Raw genomic sequence first — 13,285 nt, 5'->3', positions numbered from 1 at the left:
GGGGTGGAAAGGGAGGAAGGAAGAGCATTTTGAATTTACAGGTGGAAAAACTGAGACCAGGACTAAGAGGTAGCTGAAGATAGCATATATAGAATAGCCCATCTTAAATTCTTCTTCCTGAGGTTCTTTGGAGAATAGCCTGTCAGAATATATGAACTTATTATATTGTTAGAGGTAGAGGTGCTAGAGTCAGAAATACCTGAGTACAAAACTAGTCCCCAAATTGGGTTACCTTGTGCAAGCCACTTAACTCTATCTGTCTCATTTATAAAACTGAACTGGAAAAGGAAATGTCAAATCATTCCAGTGTCTGCCAGGAAAACCTTAAATGGAGTCACAGATTGTTGCACATGGCTGAACTCCCCCCCCCACATACACACACAGATGGAGGAAAAAGAAATAGGCAGGCTTTTTCCATAGAAACCAGGCTCAAGACTTACCTTCTCCAGGTAGTCTCCCTTAATCAACTTCCCTTTCTTCCCCTTATTTATAAGCAAACTCAAATTGTTAGAGCTAGAAATACCTCAGAGTAGAGGTGTTAAACTCAGGGTCCGTCGGGCCTTTGGGGTCAGCAGACCTCACAAAGTCTGCAAAACACTCAAACAAGATTAAAAAGTTACTGAGAAGCATTCAAACATAATAAATAAAAACACAGCACATGATAAATAATGTTAATTTGTGATTTTCTTAGGTAATATATGCCCCCTAAAGCATCTATTTTTATTTGAAATTGATACCATTGCCTTAGAAGTCATAATCCAACTTCTGCTCCCATTGTAAACTCTTCCATTCCATTTTCTCTTGGCTTCAATGAACTTGTATCTGTTATCTTCATTTTAACCCATTTCTATTTCTCTCTGTTTTTGTCTATACCATGAGAATGTGTCCAGTTTTTGGCTCTCTGACACTAAGAGTTCCTCCAAGCTTATGTCAGGGTGCCACCTTCCACTGTGCTCCTTAAGGACACAGATTACCATGCTCTTTCCCTAGGCTGCCAAAGAACAGGTTCCCTGAGCATTGGCCTCTTATCTTTTCCCATTATCACAGGGCCATGCCTCCCCTGTAGACAGAGAGTCTCTTGTCTCTCCTTGAGAGTTGTGCTTACTCTCACAGCAGGAAAATGAGGTTGAATTTTGACAGATCAGACTTTTAGGCCTAAACTGGTCCCCTCTGTAGCAGCCGCAGTGCTCCATCCCGAATCTGTTTGGTCTTCATGCCATAAATAATGGGGTTCAGCATAGGGGGCACCACAAGGTACAGGTCAGCCAGGAGGATATGCACATGACGTGGGACATGTTGCCCAAACCTCTGGGTATAGAAAGAAAAAAGGCCAGGAGTATAGAAAAGCAGGATGACGCCAAGATGGGAACCACAAGTCCCAAAGGTCTTGACTCGTGCCTCCTTGGAGGAAAGTGCTAGCACTGCCCGCAGAATGAGGGCATAGGAGAGCGCAATGCAGACAGAATCGGTGCCCACCACAAGTGTTGCTGCGGTGATTCCATACATATTGTTGGCACGTGTGTCATCACACGCGAGCTTCACCACAGCCATGTGTTCGCAGTAAGAGTGGGCAATCACCTGGCCACAATAATGTAGCCTTCCAAGGAGGCAGGTCAGTGGGGTCATGAGACCCAGGCCACGGAATACAGCAGCCATGCCCATACGGCCCACAGTCCCTAGTGACAACAAGGTGCCATAGTGTAAAGGACGGCATATGGCCACATAGCGATCAATGGCCATGGCCAGCAGGATGCCTGATTCCACAGCTGAGAAGCCATGAATGAAGAACATCTGTGTAGCACAGGCACCAAAGGTGATCTCAGCAGTGCCTGCCCAGAAAAGAGCAAGGATCCTGGGCACTGTGGAGGTACAGAGAACCAAGTCAAGGGCAGAGAGCATACAGAGAAAGACGTACATGGGCTGGTGCAGCCCTGGTTCTGTCCAGATCACCATCAGGACGGTCAGGTTACCCAAGACAGCCATGATGTACATGGAGCAAAACGGAAACGCGATCCAGAAGTGGAAGACTTCCAGGCCTGGAATGCCCATTAACATGAAGGTGGTAAAACTGACATGGCTATGATTGTAGAATGTCATGGCTAGGCCTAGAAAGGGGGGGGGAGGAATGTTTTCTCTAGCAAAATGGGGGTAGGTCAGGAGATTTCATTGAACTTCTTCAAGGTCCAGGTAATGTGCCATGAAGAAAGGGAGGCAGCTGGGATCCATCTCTATAGGGACAAGGCTAAAAAGGCAGTATAAATGATGCAATGCAGATTAGCCCTAAGAATAACTCCTAACAGAGAAGGGGTTGTTAGATACTAAATTTAATGGGAAGGAGAAAATACAATCCCTTTCTCTAAGGAACAAGAGAATTACTCACCTTCTATTATTCTAACAGGTATTCTCATATATAGGGGACAGAGAGAGATGGTAAGATGGTTTCTGACCTTGTTCCATTGTAGTAATGTTCAAAAAGTTCTCTACTAAATGCTCCCTGCCTCCTACTAGTCCCCTGCCTACTCTCTCCTTTGGTTTTCTGTCCATCTGTCTTTTATTCTATCTTAAATTCTTGTTTGTACTTTCTTGAAGAGGATCATGACATCAGGAAGGTGATGCCATGACTTGCAAGAGAATCTGATTTCAGTGAGGGAGGGTGTGCAAAGTCACCAGCTTCACTCTCTTTTCTGGAGCCATCTGAGTCCAGTAGCCAGATATAGATCAGGATGATTGGAGATGGCTCTGGATCCTGGGAGCTCTTGATCTTTTTAAACTAAAATCTCTCCTAGAATTCAATTTAAATGAAACAATTTCTATTCAGTTATTAAAGCTAGGTAAAAAATAGGCAAATAATGACCTCTCTTAGCTAGTTGAAAAATAAATAAACAAACAAACAAGCAAATCAATCCATCAGTCAATGGGAGAGGAAGATCTTCTGGGTTTTGGTCAAAAGAGTAACAATTGTTCTTTACATTCACTCTTGAGATATAAAAGCCTAAACAAAGACTGAATGAGGCTTAGACTGAAACCTATTATTTGTCAATCTTTCCAGCAGCTAGGTGGTACAGTAGAAAGAGAACTGGCCTTGGCATTAGGAAGACTCATCTTCATGAGTTAGGTTGGCAAAGAGGGATTTAGCTCCCTTTCACTTCCTGAGAATAGGGGTCTGCTCCCCTATTTCAAAGATGGAGAATTTGACCCCAGGACTAAGAGATTATTGAATATATCATGTATAGAATCATACAGGTCTTCTTCCTAGGGTTCTTTGGGTAATGGTTCATCTGGATATCTGAGTTTATTATACTGCTAATGATAGACATCCTAGCGTCAGAAGGCCCTGAGCTCAAATCTAGTCCCAGACACTTACTAGTTGTTTTACTCTGGGGATGTCACTTAACCCCACTTGCATCATTTTCCTCTTTTGTAAATGAAGACAAAAATGGCAAATCAATCTCTGTCTGAGACCACTCATATGTTTAAAGGGCCAGATGAGTTACAGCACAGACTTCATAAAGATGATTTGAAAGATGGACAGTCAGTTGTTAATCCTATGAGGTCTGACAATAGGGTATCTTTTGTCTCTCTTCCTTCTAGACTTCCACAGCTACCATTCCAGTAAAGGTACAAATCCAGTGGACTTTATATGTTACCCAATAGACTCTCAGAGTCTGAATAGATCTTTGATTGATCAATCACACCTCTGCTCAAAAGACCTTTAAAATAAAAGCACAAAATTACCAATCTGGCACTTAAGATCCTTCACAGTTTGATTCAAACCTACCTTTCTAGCCTTATTTTATATTACTTCCCTCCCCATTTTTACAATCCAGTCAGATGGAAAATTCTCTGTCCCACTGAAGTATTCTCAAATCTCTGCCTCTGAGTATTATGCTCTCTTTGTGTGCCTCCCTCCTTATGGCCCCTCTAGCACTTTTCCCACCTGTTGAATTCTTATCAGTTCTTGTTAACTCAGTTCAAATGGTAGTTCTCTAATAAAGACTAGTCTGAATTCTACAATATTTTAAAATTTCTTCACCTCAAACATCAAAAAAGTACTTTGCCTGTACCTCTTTAAAACCCTCAGATATGGTTTCATTACATCACATATCCCTACTAATTAGCAAGTTCTAGAACAGAAGAAACTGTCTTATGAAAAAAAAATGTACCTCTCTAAGTGCTGAGCATAAGGCTATCATGCAATTAGGTAATTAATTGAATTCCTGGTGTAATGAATAATTTTGGACTTGGAATCAGTAGATGTTGAGTCAATTCCTCCATCAAACACTTGATTAATACTGTGATTTCAGGCAAACTCTTTCAGTCTTAATTCCTCAGTCATGAAATGGGGATAAGCCACCCCAGCTACCCTAGCTTCCATCAGAGTTGTGAGGATCAACTTAAATAATGTGTAAAGTTCTCTGTAAACATCAAAGTGCAACATATATCCATATCTATATTCATATCTATCTATATATATCTACATATATACACACACACAAACACAGAGAAAATATATCATGATTGTCACTTGTACTACATGCATCAAAGGGCTATAGTGAAGAAAGTGCTGATCAAGGTGTGACATTATTTAGGATTTTCTTCTTGAATCTGGTCTAGTTACAAGTTTTCCTAGTACTATTCAAAAGCCATGTGCTACAGAATTCTATACAGAATTAATCTGAAGGACATCCCATCTGAGATCAGTATTCCCTCAGCCTGTAAAAATTTAGTATCTGGAAAAATGAAAAATGTACAATTACAACCATTCATCAAAACAATTGGAGGTCATTGAGAGGTAGTAAGTTCCCTATTAATGTATATATTCAATCAGGAGCTGAAAGACCACCTATCAAGGATGCTCTGACTATACGTAGCATGGAAAAAATACTGAATTGAGAATGAAAAGGCAGGTGGATTCTAATCTAAGCTCTGTGACTGGCTCCCTATGTGACCTTGGAAAAGATATTTCCTCTTTGTTTTTCAGTTTCTCACATAAAACCAAGGGGTAAGATTGAAATAAAAGCCTCTGCCATTTTGAAATTATAGCAACAGAAGAAACCCTGGATACATACAATAAAAGGGAGCAGATTTCTCCTCCGCATAGGATACCTTAGAGCAGTCTCACTAGTGAGCAGCCTCTTGAGTCAGAAGCTTGAAACATTCAAGCAATTATATTTTCCCCATGAATTCATAGATCCTCTGACACTTTCAGGCCAGCATCTTTATATGTCTGGACCAGTGTCCTCTTCTGTTAAAAGGTGATGATGCTTGCATCACCTTAACCACAGGGTTGTTTGGAGGATTACATGCCAGGTTTTATAAGATTCAGCTTGTGATATCCTCACTATCCTCTCCAGGTATTTCTTGCAGATATGAAACCATAGCAAGTTGTGCACAAAAAGACTGACTTTTTTCCCCAACATAGACACAACTTACCAAAGCTTGGGGGACATGATAAGCATCTTTGTGGCTCCTCTTCCTATAGGGTTTAGGATTTAGAGAGCCAACTGACCCATTTATCTTTTACTCTAATGACAGCTCCATTGGGAAAAGAAATTCTCCAGGGAAGGATGAGGAGGCAAAAAAACCTCTGTGTAAGTCCTGTGTCTGGGGAAAGAGGCACAAATAACATTTAGAAAACGTAACCCTTGAAGCAGAGGCAGAAGTATATGAGCAGAAACATGGTTGAAGGAAAAAAGGCTAGGGGGTTAGGGGGGGGGAAGGAGAGAGGAGAGCAGAACAGGAGACCTTATTTTGAGTGCTAATTCTACTTACAGACTCCTATGTAGTCCTGGGCAAGTTATTTCCTTCTCAAGTAGTTCTCAAATTCTTCCTTTACAAAATAGGGATATTGTCTTTGCCGTGCCTTCAAAGATCTAATGAAATAAGAAAAGGGCAAATGATTATAAATTGCACATTGTTGTTCAATTAGGTTGCTGTTGTATGCATTGAGCTTGTTCCTCCAAATGAAAAGGGGTTATTAGACCTTAACCATATATAATGAGGACTGAAATCTGTATGAATTTCAGGGAATCATAGCACAAAAGATTTTGAGCTGGGAGAAACCTTAAAGATTAGTTCACATGTGTCTCTTTCATTTATATGGGTATAAACAAGAGGAAGCTGTTTGAATCCTGCCCATAGATAGAAATCCAGAGCATATGGCTGTGGAAAAAAAAAACAACTCCTGATTAGTATGTCATGTGCCCAATTCTTTTATCTAGAGGTATAACTCACTTGATCTCTAGATTGACCTCCACTTATTTGGAAATATCTCTTTTCTTTCTCCGCATTGTGTTGCTTCTTGTACCTACTTTCACTTAAAGTTATTTTCAACACAAAACTCCTCTTATTTCACACTGAGTCTTTTCAACTGAAATAATATTTGTAAAACATTTTTACAAATGCTTAGTAAGTGCTTAATAAATTATTTCCCTTTTCCTTTCCTTTCCAGCAATGAAACATAAATCAAAGTCTAAGCAAGACAGCATGAGTGAAATTACTCATCACATCAATTGCATTCCACATGGAAAACTTCAACCAAAATTTCTATGCTCTTCATGGCTCTCTTTCACCCCATCATTAAAATAGATAAGCAGTTCCTCATGACCATACATTTGCAAAGAAGTCACCACTTCCTGAATAAAGTAGTGAGTGCCAAATATAAGTCTGAAAGAACTGTCAAATATTACCTCCTGGGGCATTTTTTGATGGGACAGATGGTGGTAGACACACTTTTCCAAAAGATGCCAGAATGTCTTTCCATGCTGCAAAGGCAATATCAAAGAATTAGGAAAAAAAGGCAGAATTCCACTTAACCCCATTTGCCTTGAAAAAAACCTAAAAAAAACTCCAGAACCCCCAAAACTCTTGTCATTTTGTCCTGAATTAAGCTTGATAATTAGTGAGTGATGTTGCTTAATAAAGGAAAGAAAGACAAGGAACCAGGAATGGTTTTGGAGAAGGATGCTATGAGATATGATATTCATCTAGATTTAGTAGATGAATAACCAAAGATAACTGACATGGAAAGGTTCTCTCTCTCTCTCTCTCTCTCTCTCTCTCTCTCTCTCTCTCTCTCTCAAATAATAGACAATAACCCACTTTTGCCCCTGGCAATGTGCTTTGTTTGAACTGGCCAATTTAAATTTGTCTTCTATTCAGCTCTGGCCATTCCAACAGGACATTTGAAATTCCCCTGGTTCATTGAAAGTCCATCTTTTTCCCTGGAAGAGGACATTCATTTTTGCTAGGTAGTTGATTCTCAGTTGCATTCCAAGATCTTTTGCCTTCTGGTATATTGTATTCCAAGCCCTATGAGCTTCCAAAGTAGTTGTTGCTAAGTCCTGTGTGATCCTGACTGCAGCTCCATGATATTTAAACTGTGTCCTTCTGGCTGCTTGTAATATTTTCTCTTTGACTTGGGAGTTCTGGAATTTGGCTATAATATTCCTAGGGGGTGGTTTTTTGGACAAAATTAGAATAAATATTAAATAAATTTATCTTCTGTTTCTGTAGGATAGCACAGTAGTAAGAGCACTGAATTTGAATTAAGACCTGGGATTAAATTCAGTTTCAGACACTTACTGGTTATGTGACTCTAGGCAAATGACATACTCTTGAGTACAAATTTCCTGATTTACTGTAAAATGGGATAAGAGTACCCTGTGTTCCAGGGTTATTGTGAGGATCATATAAGGTCTATAACTTTTTTTAATAGATAAAAAGCATTACATAAATGTTAGCTATTATTATATAGTGGATAGAGTGATGCAACTAGATGGTAAAGTAGATAGAGAACAGCCTGAAATCAAGATGATTTCATGAATTTCATGAATTCCAGTCTTTCTTCAGTCACTTACAAACTGTGTGACCTTGGGGAAGTCACTTAACCCTGTTTGCCTCAGTTTCTTCATCTGTAAAATATGACTGGAGAAGGAAATGACAAGTCATTCCAGTATCGTTGCCAAGAAAATCCCCCAAAGGGGTCAAAGACTGAAACAACTGAATAAAGTAAAGTGGACAGAGCAACTGACTTGTCTCAGGAACTTAACTGAGTTTCAATCCTGTCTCAGATGCCTGCTTGCTATGTGCCCTGGACAAAGTCACTTAAGTCACTTCATCACTTAGTTTTAATATCCTCTATAAAATAGCTATAATAATAGTGTCTGCCTTATAGGCTTGTGAGGATCAAATGCCAAAACATTTGTAAAACAATTTTCAAGCCTATAAAAATATTAGCAATTATTATTTCATATATTCACATTGTACCTTATACTTTAAACTTTTCATCTTTCATCCCTGAATGCTACCTTTGGATAACTGCAAATTTATTTTGAATATATAACATCATCACTGAAAATAAAGAAAGAAATAATTATATAAGACCCTGAACTAACTCAAAAAATTCCTGCCTTTTAGGACTCTATAGTCTAGAGCTACCTCCAGGACACAGAGAGACCTGCAGAAAACAAGACTGAAGCATAAGTCAATATATGATTGGACATGATTAAATGGTTGTTGACTGTTTGATGTTGGTCTTCAGCTAAAGTACTTCTCTATTCCTTCTTGTGGAGATGAATATGAATTTTGAAAGGCTAGGCTAGTGTCTTTAAGTTCTAGCAGATGCTATACATGGGGGAATGTTCTGACTTTGGGCACAAGTCATTAGAAAATGAATTCTTCCATTATAATGTGAACTCTTTAGAAGAAGGGAATTTTTTTTTTCTTTGAACTTCAGCTCTTAGCACAGGACCTGGAAAATTTCTTTCTCCTAATTTCGACCTCCTATAGGCAGATGAAAAAAATTCTTTAAGTTATTATTGATTAGAGAAATGTAAATTAAAACAACTCTGAGATACTTCCTCATAATTATCAGATTAGTTAATATGACAGAAAAGGATAATGATCAATGTAGGAAAGGATGTGGGAAAACTAGGAACCTAATGCTCTCTTGGTAGAGTTATGAACTGATCCTACCATTCTGGAAAGCAATTTGGAACAGTTCAAAGGGCTATAAAACTGTGCATAGCCTTTGATCCAGGAATATTACTACTAGAGATCATAAAAAAAAGGAAAGAACCCACATGTACAAAAATATTCATAACAACTCTTTTTATAGCAGCAAAGAATTGAAAGAAGTTGTAGTACATGAAGGTGATGGTGTACTATTGATATAAAAGAAATGATAGACAGATATCAGAAAAATCTTAAAAGACTTATACACTCTGGTGCTGAGTGAAGTGAGCAGAACCAGGAGAACACTGTATATACATTAATAACAACGTTGTGTTGATCCACTACAATAGACTAAGATCTTCTCAACAATACAATGATCAAGGACAATTCCAAAAGACATGATGGAAAAATTCATCCATATCTACTGAAAGAACTATGGAATCTGAATGCAGATTGAACAATACTATTTTCATTTTTGAAAAATTTGGGTTTTTTCCTTTTTTTCCCCTTTTTCATGAATTTTACCTTCAGTTTGGATTCTTCTTTCACAACATGACTGATATGAAAAGTTTAAAATAATTGTACATCTATAACCTATATTATATTGCTTACTGTCTAGGGGAGGAGAGAGAGAAGAGAAGGGGAAAAATTTAAATTTAAAATTTTGCAGAAATGAATGTTGAAAATTATCTTTACATGTAATTGAAAAAATGTTAAATAAAAAATGTTCAAAATCAATAATAATTAGAGAAATTCAAGTGAAATTGACCAAAAAAAAGAAAAATGATAAATGCTAGAGGAGATGTGGGATGACAGGTACATTAATAAACTGTTGATAGAACTGTGAACTGGTCCAGTCATTTAGGAAAACAATTTGGAACTATACCCCAAAGCAATTAAGCTGTTCATACCCTAGAAGTACCACTGCTGATCACACCCTCTCTTTTTTTTGATGTTTTAAAATAAGAAATAGATGCTGATATACAAAAATATTTATAGTAGTTTTTTGTGGTGGCAAAAACATTGTGCACTGAGGAGGTGCCTATCAGGTTGAGAATGGTTAAACAAGTTATGTTACATGAATATAATGGAATCTTTTTTCTGCTGTAAGAAATTATGAATGGGATCATTTCAGAAAAACTAGGAAATGTTTAATAAACATTTACTATATGCTAAACATTATGCTTGACTTCAGGGAATGCAAATATGATAAGCCCTGCTTTCAAGGAATTCACATTCTAATGGAGGAGATAACACATATGAAGGCTTTGGATACAGGTTAGATCAAAGAGTCCCACGGTCCTTAGGATGCAAAGATAAAGTAGATGATGATGACTTTTCCTAAATTCTGCATCTACTGATAAAAATCTTATCAGTTTCTGATGCTGGACTAATTGACAATGCCAAGGACTTTGGGAGCAAGAAATTTCAATTCTGGATTTTTTTATTTAAACATTTTATTTATTTGTTTATACGATTATATGCAATGACAGTTTTTAACCAATCTTTTTTTTTTTGCAAGGTTTTGAGTTGGACAGTTTTTCTCTTTCCATTTCCTCCCTCCCCCTTGCCCCTGACAGAAAGCAATCTGATTCAAATTCTATAATTATAATCATGCTAATATAGATTGATATTGAATATGTTTTGAGAGAAGAATAAGATTCAAATTGAATAAAGCATTAAAGAGGAAAAAGTGACCTATGTCTTATGTAGACAACTTTTAAAAATTGAAGATAAAAAGATTTGGTCTTCATTTAAACACTACAGTACCTTCTCTGGATTTGGATGGCATTTTCTACCATAAGTCTGTATAAATTGTCTTTGATTATTTTGCTGCTGAAATGAAAAGTCCATCTGTACTATCTACTGTATTTCCCCCAAATAAGACCAGTTTTTTAAAATTAATTTTTGCTTCAAAAGACTCATTAGGACTTATTTTCAGGGGATGTCTTATTTTCATGGACAAAATCAACATTTATTCATTTAGAAAAATCTAAATCTATTCATGGTCAAAAATCTACATTTATTCAAATGCAGTCATGGCATCTTCTAGAACATCATCATAACTCTCCCAAACCTGAATTCCAGCCTGAATTTCTTGCAACTCCACTTCTTGCAGAACTATTGGCCCCAATCTCTCATATCCAGCAATGGAGCTCTTCTTAAATGAACATTTCTTATCCATGTTACCTGTTCATAGTGCACTGACAAGACAGCTGTCAGTAATTTTATCCCATGAAGTCTTCATTCAGGTTCAGCTTAACAAAGTTTCCACACTGATTTCTCTCTACTCTATTTCAATTAAATCATTGAATTTCATGTGCAAATGGTTCTTGAATGGCTTGTTTATAGCAGTATTGAGAGTCTGGAGCTAGGCAATCATTCTTGTGGGAATGATTATTGGATCTTTTCTTTTTGCAAGAGAAGTCTTTAGTGTGTTGGGTGTTGGCTGAATCTCAGACTAACAGACCTCTTTGGTAACCTCACAAAACAAATGGCAGCATTCAATCAACCCACTTCTTATAACTGCTTGCATGTACCAGATTTTTTTTTGGTTTCAAGATCATAAACTCCTGAAACACATTTAATATTATCTTTCTTTTCCTTGGTGATGATTAGAAGTGAGGGTTTTTTTTCCCCATCTAGACATTATCAAGTACACATGTTTTATGTATTTTGTCTTTACTCTGACTGGTCATTCAGTATTAATTTTTGAGTTCATCTGTGTACATAGGAATTTGTCTCTCTTTACATATTTACAACTACTTAATTAAAACTTATCACTTATTTTAATTTTTAATGTCAATAATATTATTATTTTATAATTCAATTATGTGTTGCAACAGAAATACTAATTTAACAGACTGATAATCTTAACTGGGACTTATTTTAGTGTAAGGCTTATATTACAAGCATCTTGAAAAAAAATCATGCTAGAGCTTATTTTCAACAAAATATGATACCCCTCTGTTCTGACGTAATACCATTATGCTAACAAGAAATGATAAGCTAGATGGTTTCAGAAAAGTTCTGGGTATATATATATAAATCTTCCTTTAATCATTCTTTTTCTGCAAGAGAAAGATTTCTATTTCCTTTAAATGACCTTGTATATTATAGTCTCTAGAATATAGTTGAAAAAGCACTTGGTTTGGCTTTCTGGATTCCTTGCTTTATTAGAAGTGGATCTTGGAACAATGTGCTTCATACTGCCTTTTCTACAAGAAGATTGTTCATAGAAATCATCCTTTCCAGTTTTAAAGTCTATGATATTATCAACATTGTGTCAATCACCCCCAAAATATATGACCATTTATTAGGATATTGTATAGGGGATTTCTTTTCAAATACAAGGTAAAAAATTGAATCTTTTCTCATCTCTGAAATTCTATGAATATAGGTGCAATTATTGGGGCAGGGGAGGAGGGAAAGAGAGATCAGAAAGGAATTTAGTGGATATTGATTATAGATTAAAACCCTGACTCTCTCAAGTAAATTACCATGCCATTAATTCATTCCCAGGAGATATGAAAAATGACAGGTCCCTTCCTCACTCCAGTATAATGGCAACTAATGGCCTTATAAACAGTCATTTTTGTGGCCCTACCCTGGAGTATCCCTCAAGGCCCTCCCTGGGGACACAGGTACTTTTCATCACTCTCTTCACTTCCTAGAAAAGAGGCAATTTGGGGGTAAAATATTAATTTAAGTTCTTCCTCATACTTTCTTACTCTTATTGAGGTGGTATTTGAAAAACACAGAAGAGGACAAATTCCAAACTTCTGTCACAGATGCTGTAGCTTGTGGATACAGTCAAGACAAGTTCCAGGCCTTAAGGGTAAGAATACTAGTTACAGAAAAAGGAAATATAGTCAGGAACTAGGGTTCTAAAGGGACAAGGATACCAAGATGGTGAAGGACCATAAATAGATCTTTACCATACTAGAAAGAAAACATCAGGTGAAGAACTGACTTCTCCTGATGGTTTATAGAGGTGATCTGACAAGGCAAAGCTTCTTTTAAAGGGACAGGATAAGAAGGACATGAGTCTATTCTGGGAAATAGGATATTTTGGAATCTTAAAGTCTTGTTCTGTACTTGGTACTGATATAATCCTCAGAATATGTCTGATCTAAGAGGTATATCTATCTAATATGCTTAGTGATAAATCTGAACCACTCATACTAGGCTTCATTTAATCATCCTGTAAACCATTTCAGCCTCAAACCCTCTCCTTTGTCTTTTACATTCCATCTTTCTTTTCCTTCAAGGAAAACTTTTTCTACAACCCTTATAATTATAACAATTTACATTTATATGACACTGTTAA

General features: G+C 37.1%; 1 protein-coding gene across 1 annotated transcript; it reads right to left on the bottom strand.

Moving 5' to 3' along the window:
• Window positions 1-1,155: 1,155 nt before the first annotated feature.
• Window positions 1,156-2,097, bottom strand: LOC141508608 (olfactory receptor 52P1-like). The gene has a single exon (XM_074217392.1). It carries the CDS (start codon window positions 2,095-2,097, stop codon window positions 1,156-1,158), a length of 942 nt encoding a protein of 313 aa, XP_074073493.1.
• Between the last annotated feature and the right edge of the window lie 11,188 nt (window positions 2,098-13,285).

Source organism: Macrotis lagotis, chromosome 1 (genome assembly GCF_037893015.1).
Source record: "Macrotis lagotis isolate mMagLag1 chromosome 1, bilby.v1.9.chrom.fasta, whole genome shotgun sequence".
NCBI classification, from domain to species: domain Eukaryota; kingdom Metazoa; phylum Chordata; class Mammalia; order Peramelemorphia; family Peramelidae; genus Macrotis; species Macrotis lagotis.
This window is presented reverse-complemented; position numbering and strand designations above follow the sequence as displayed.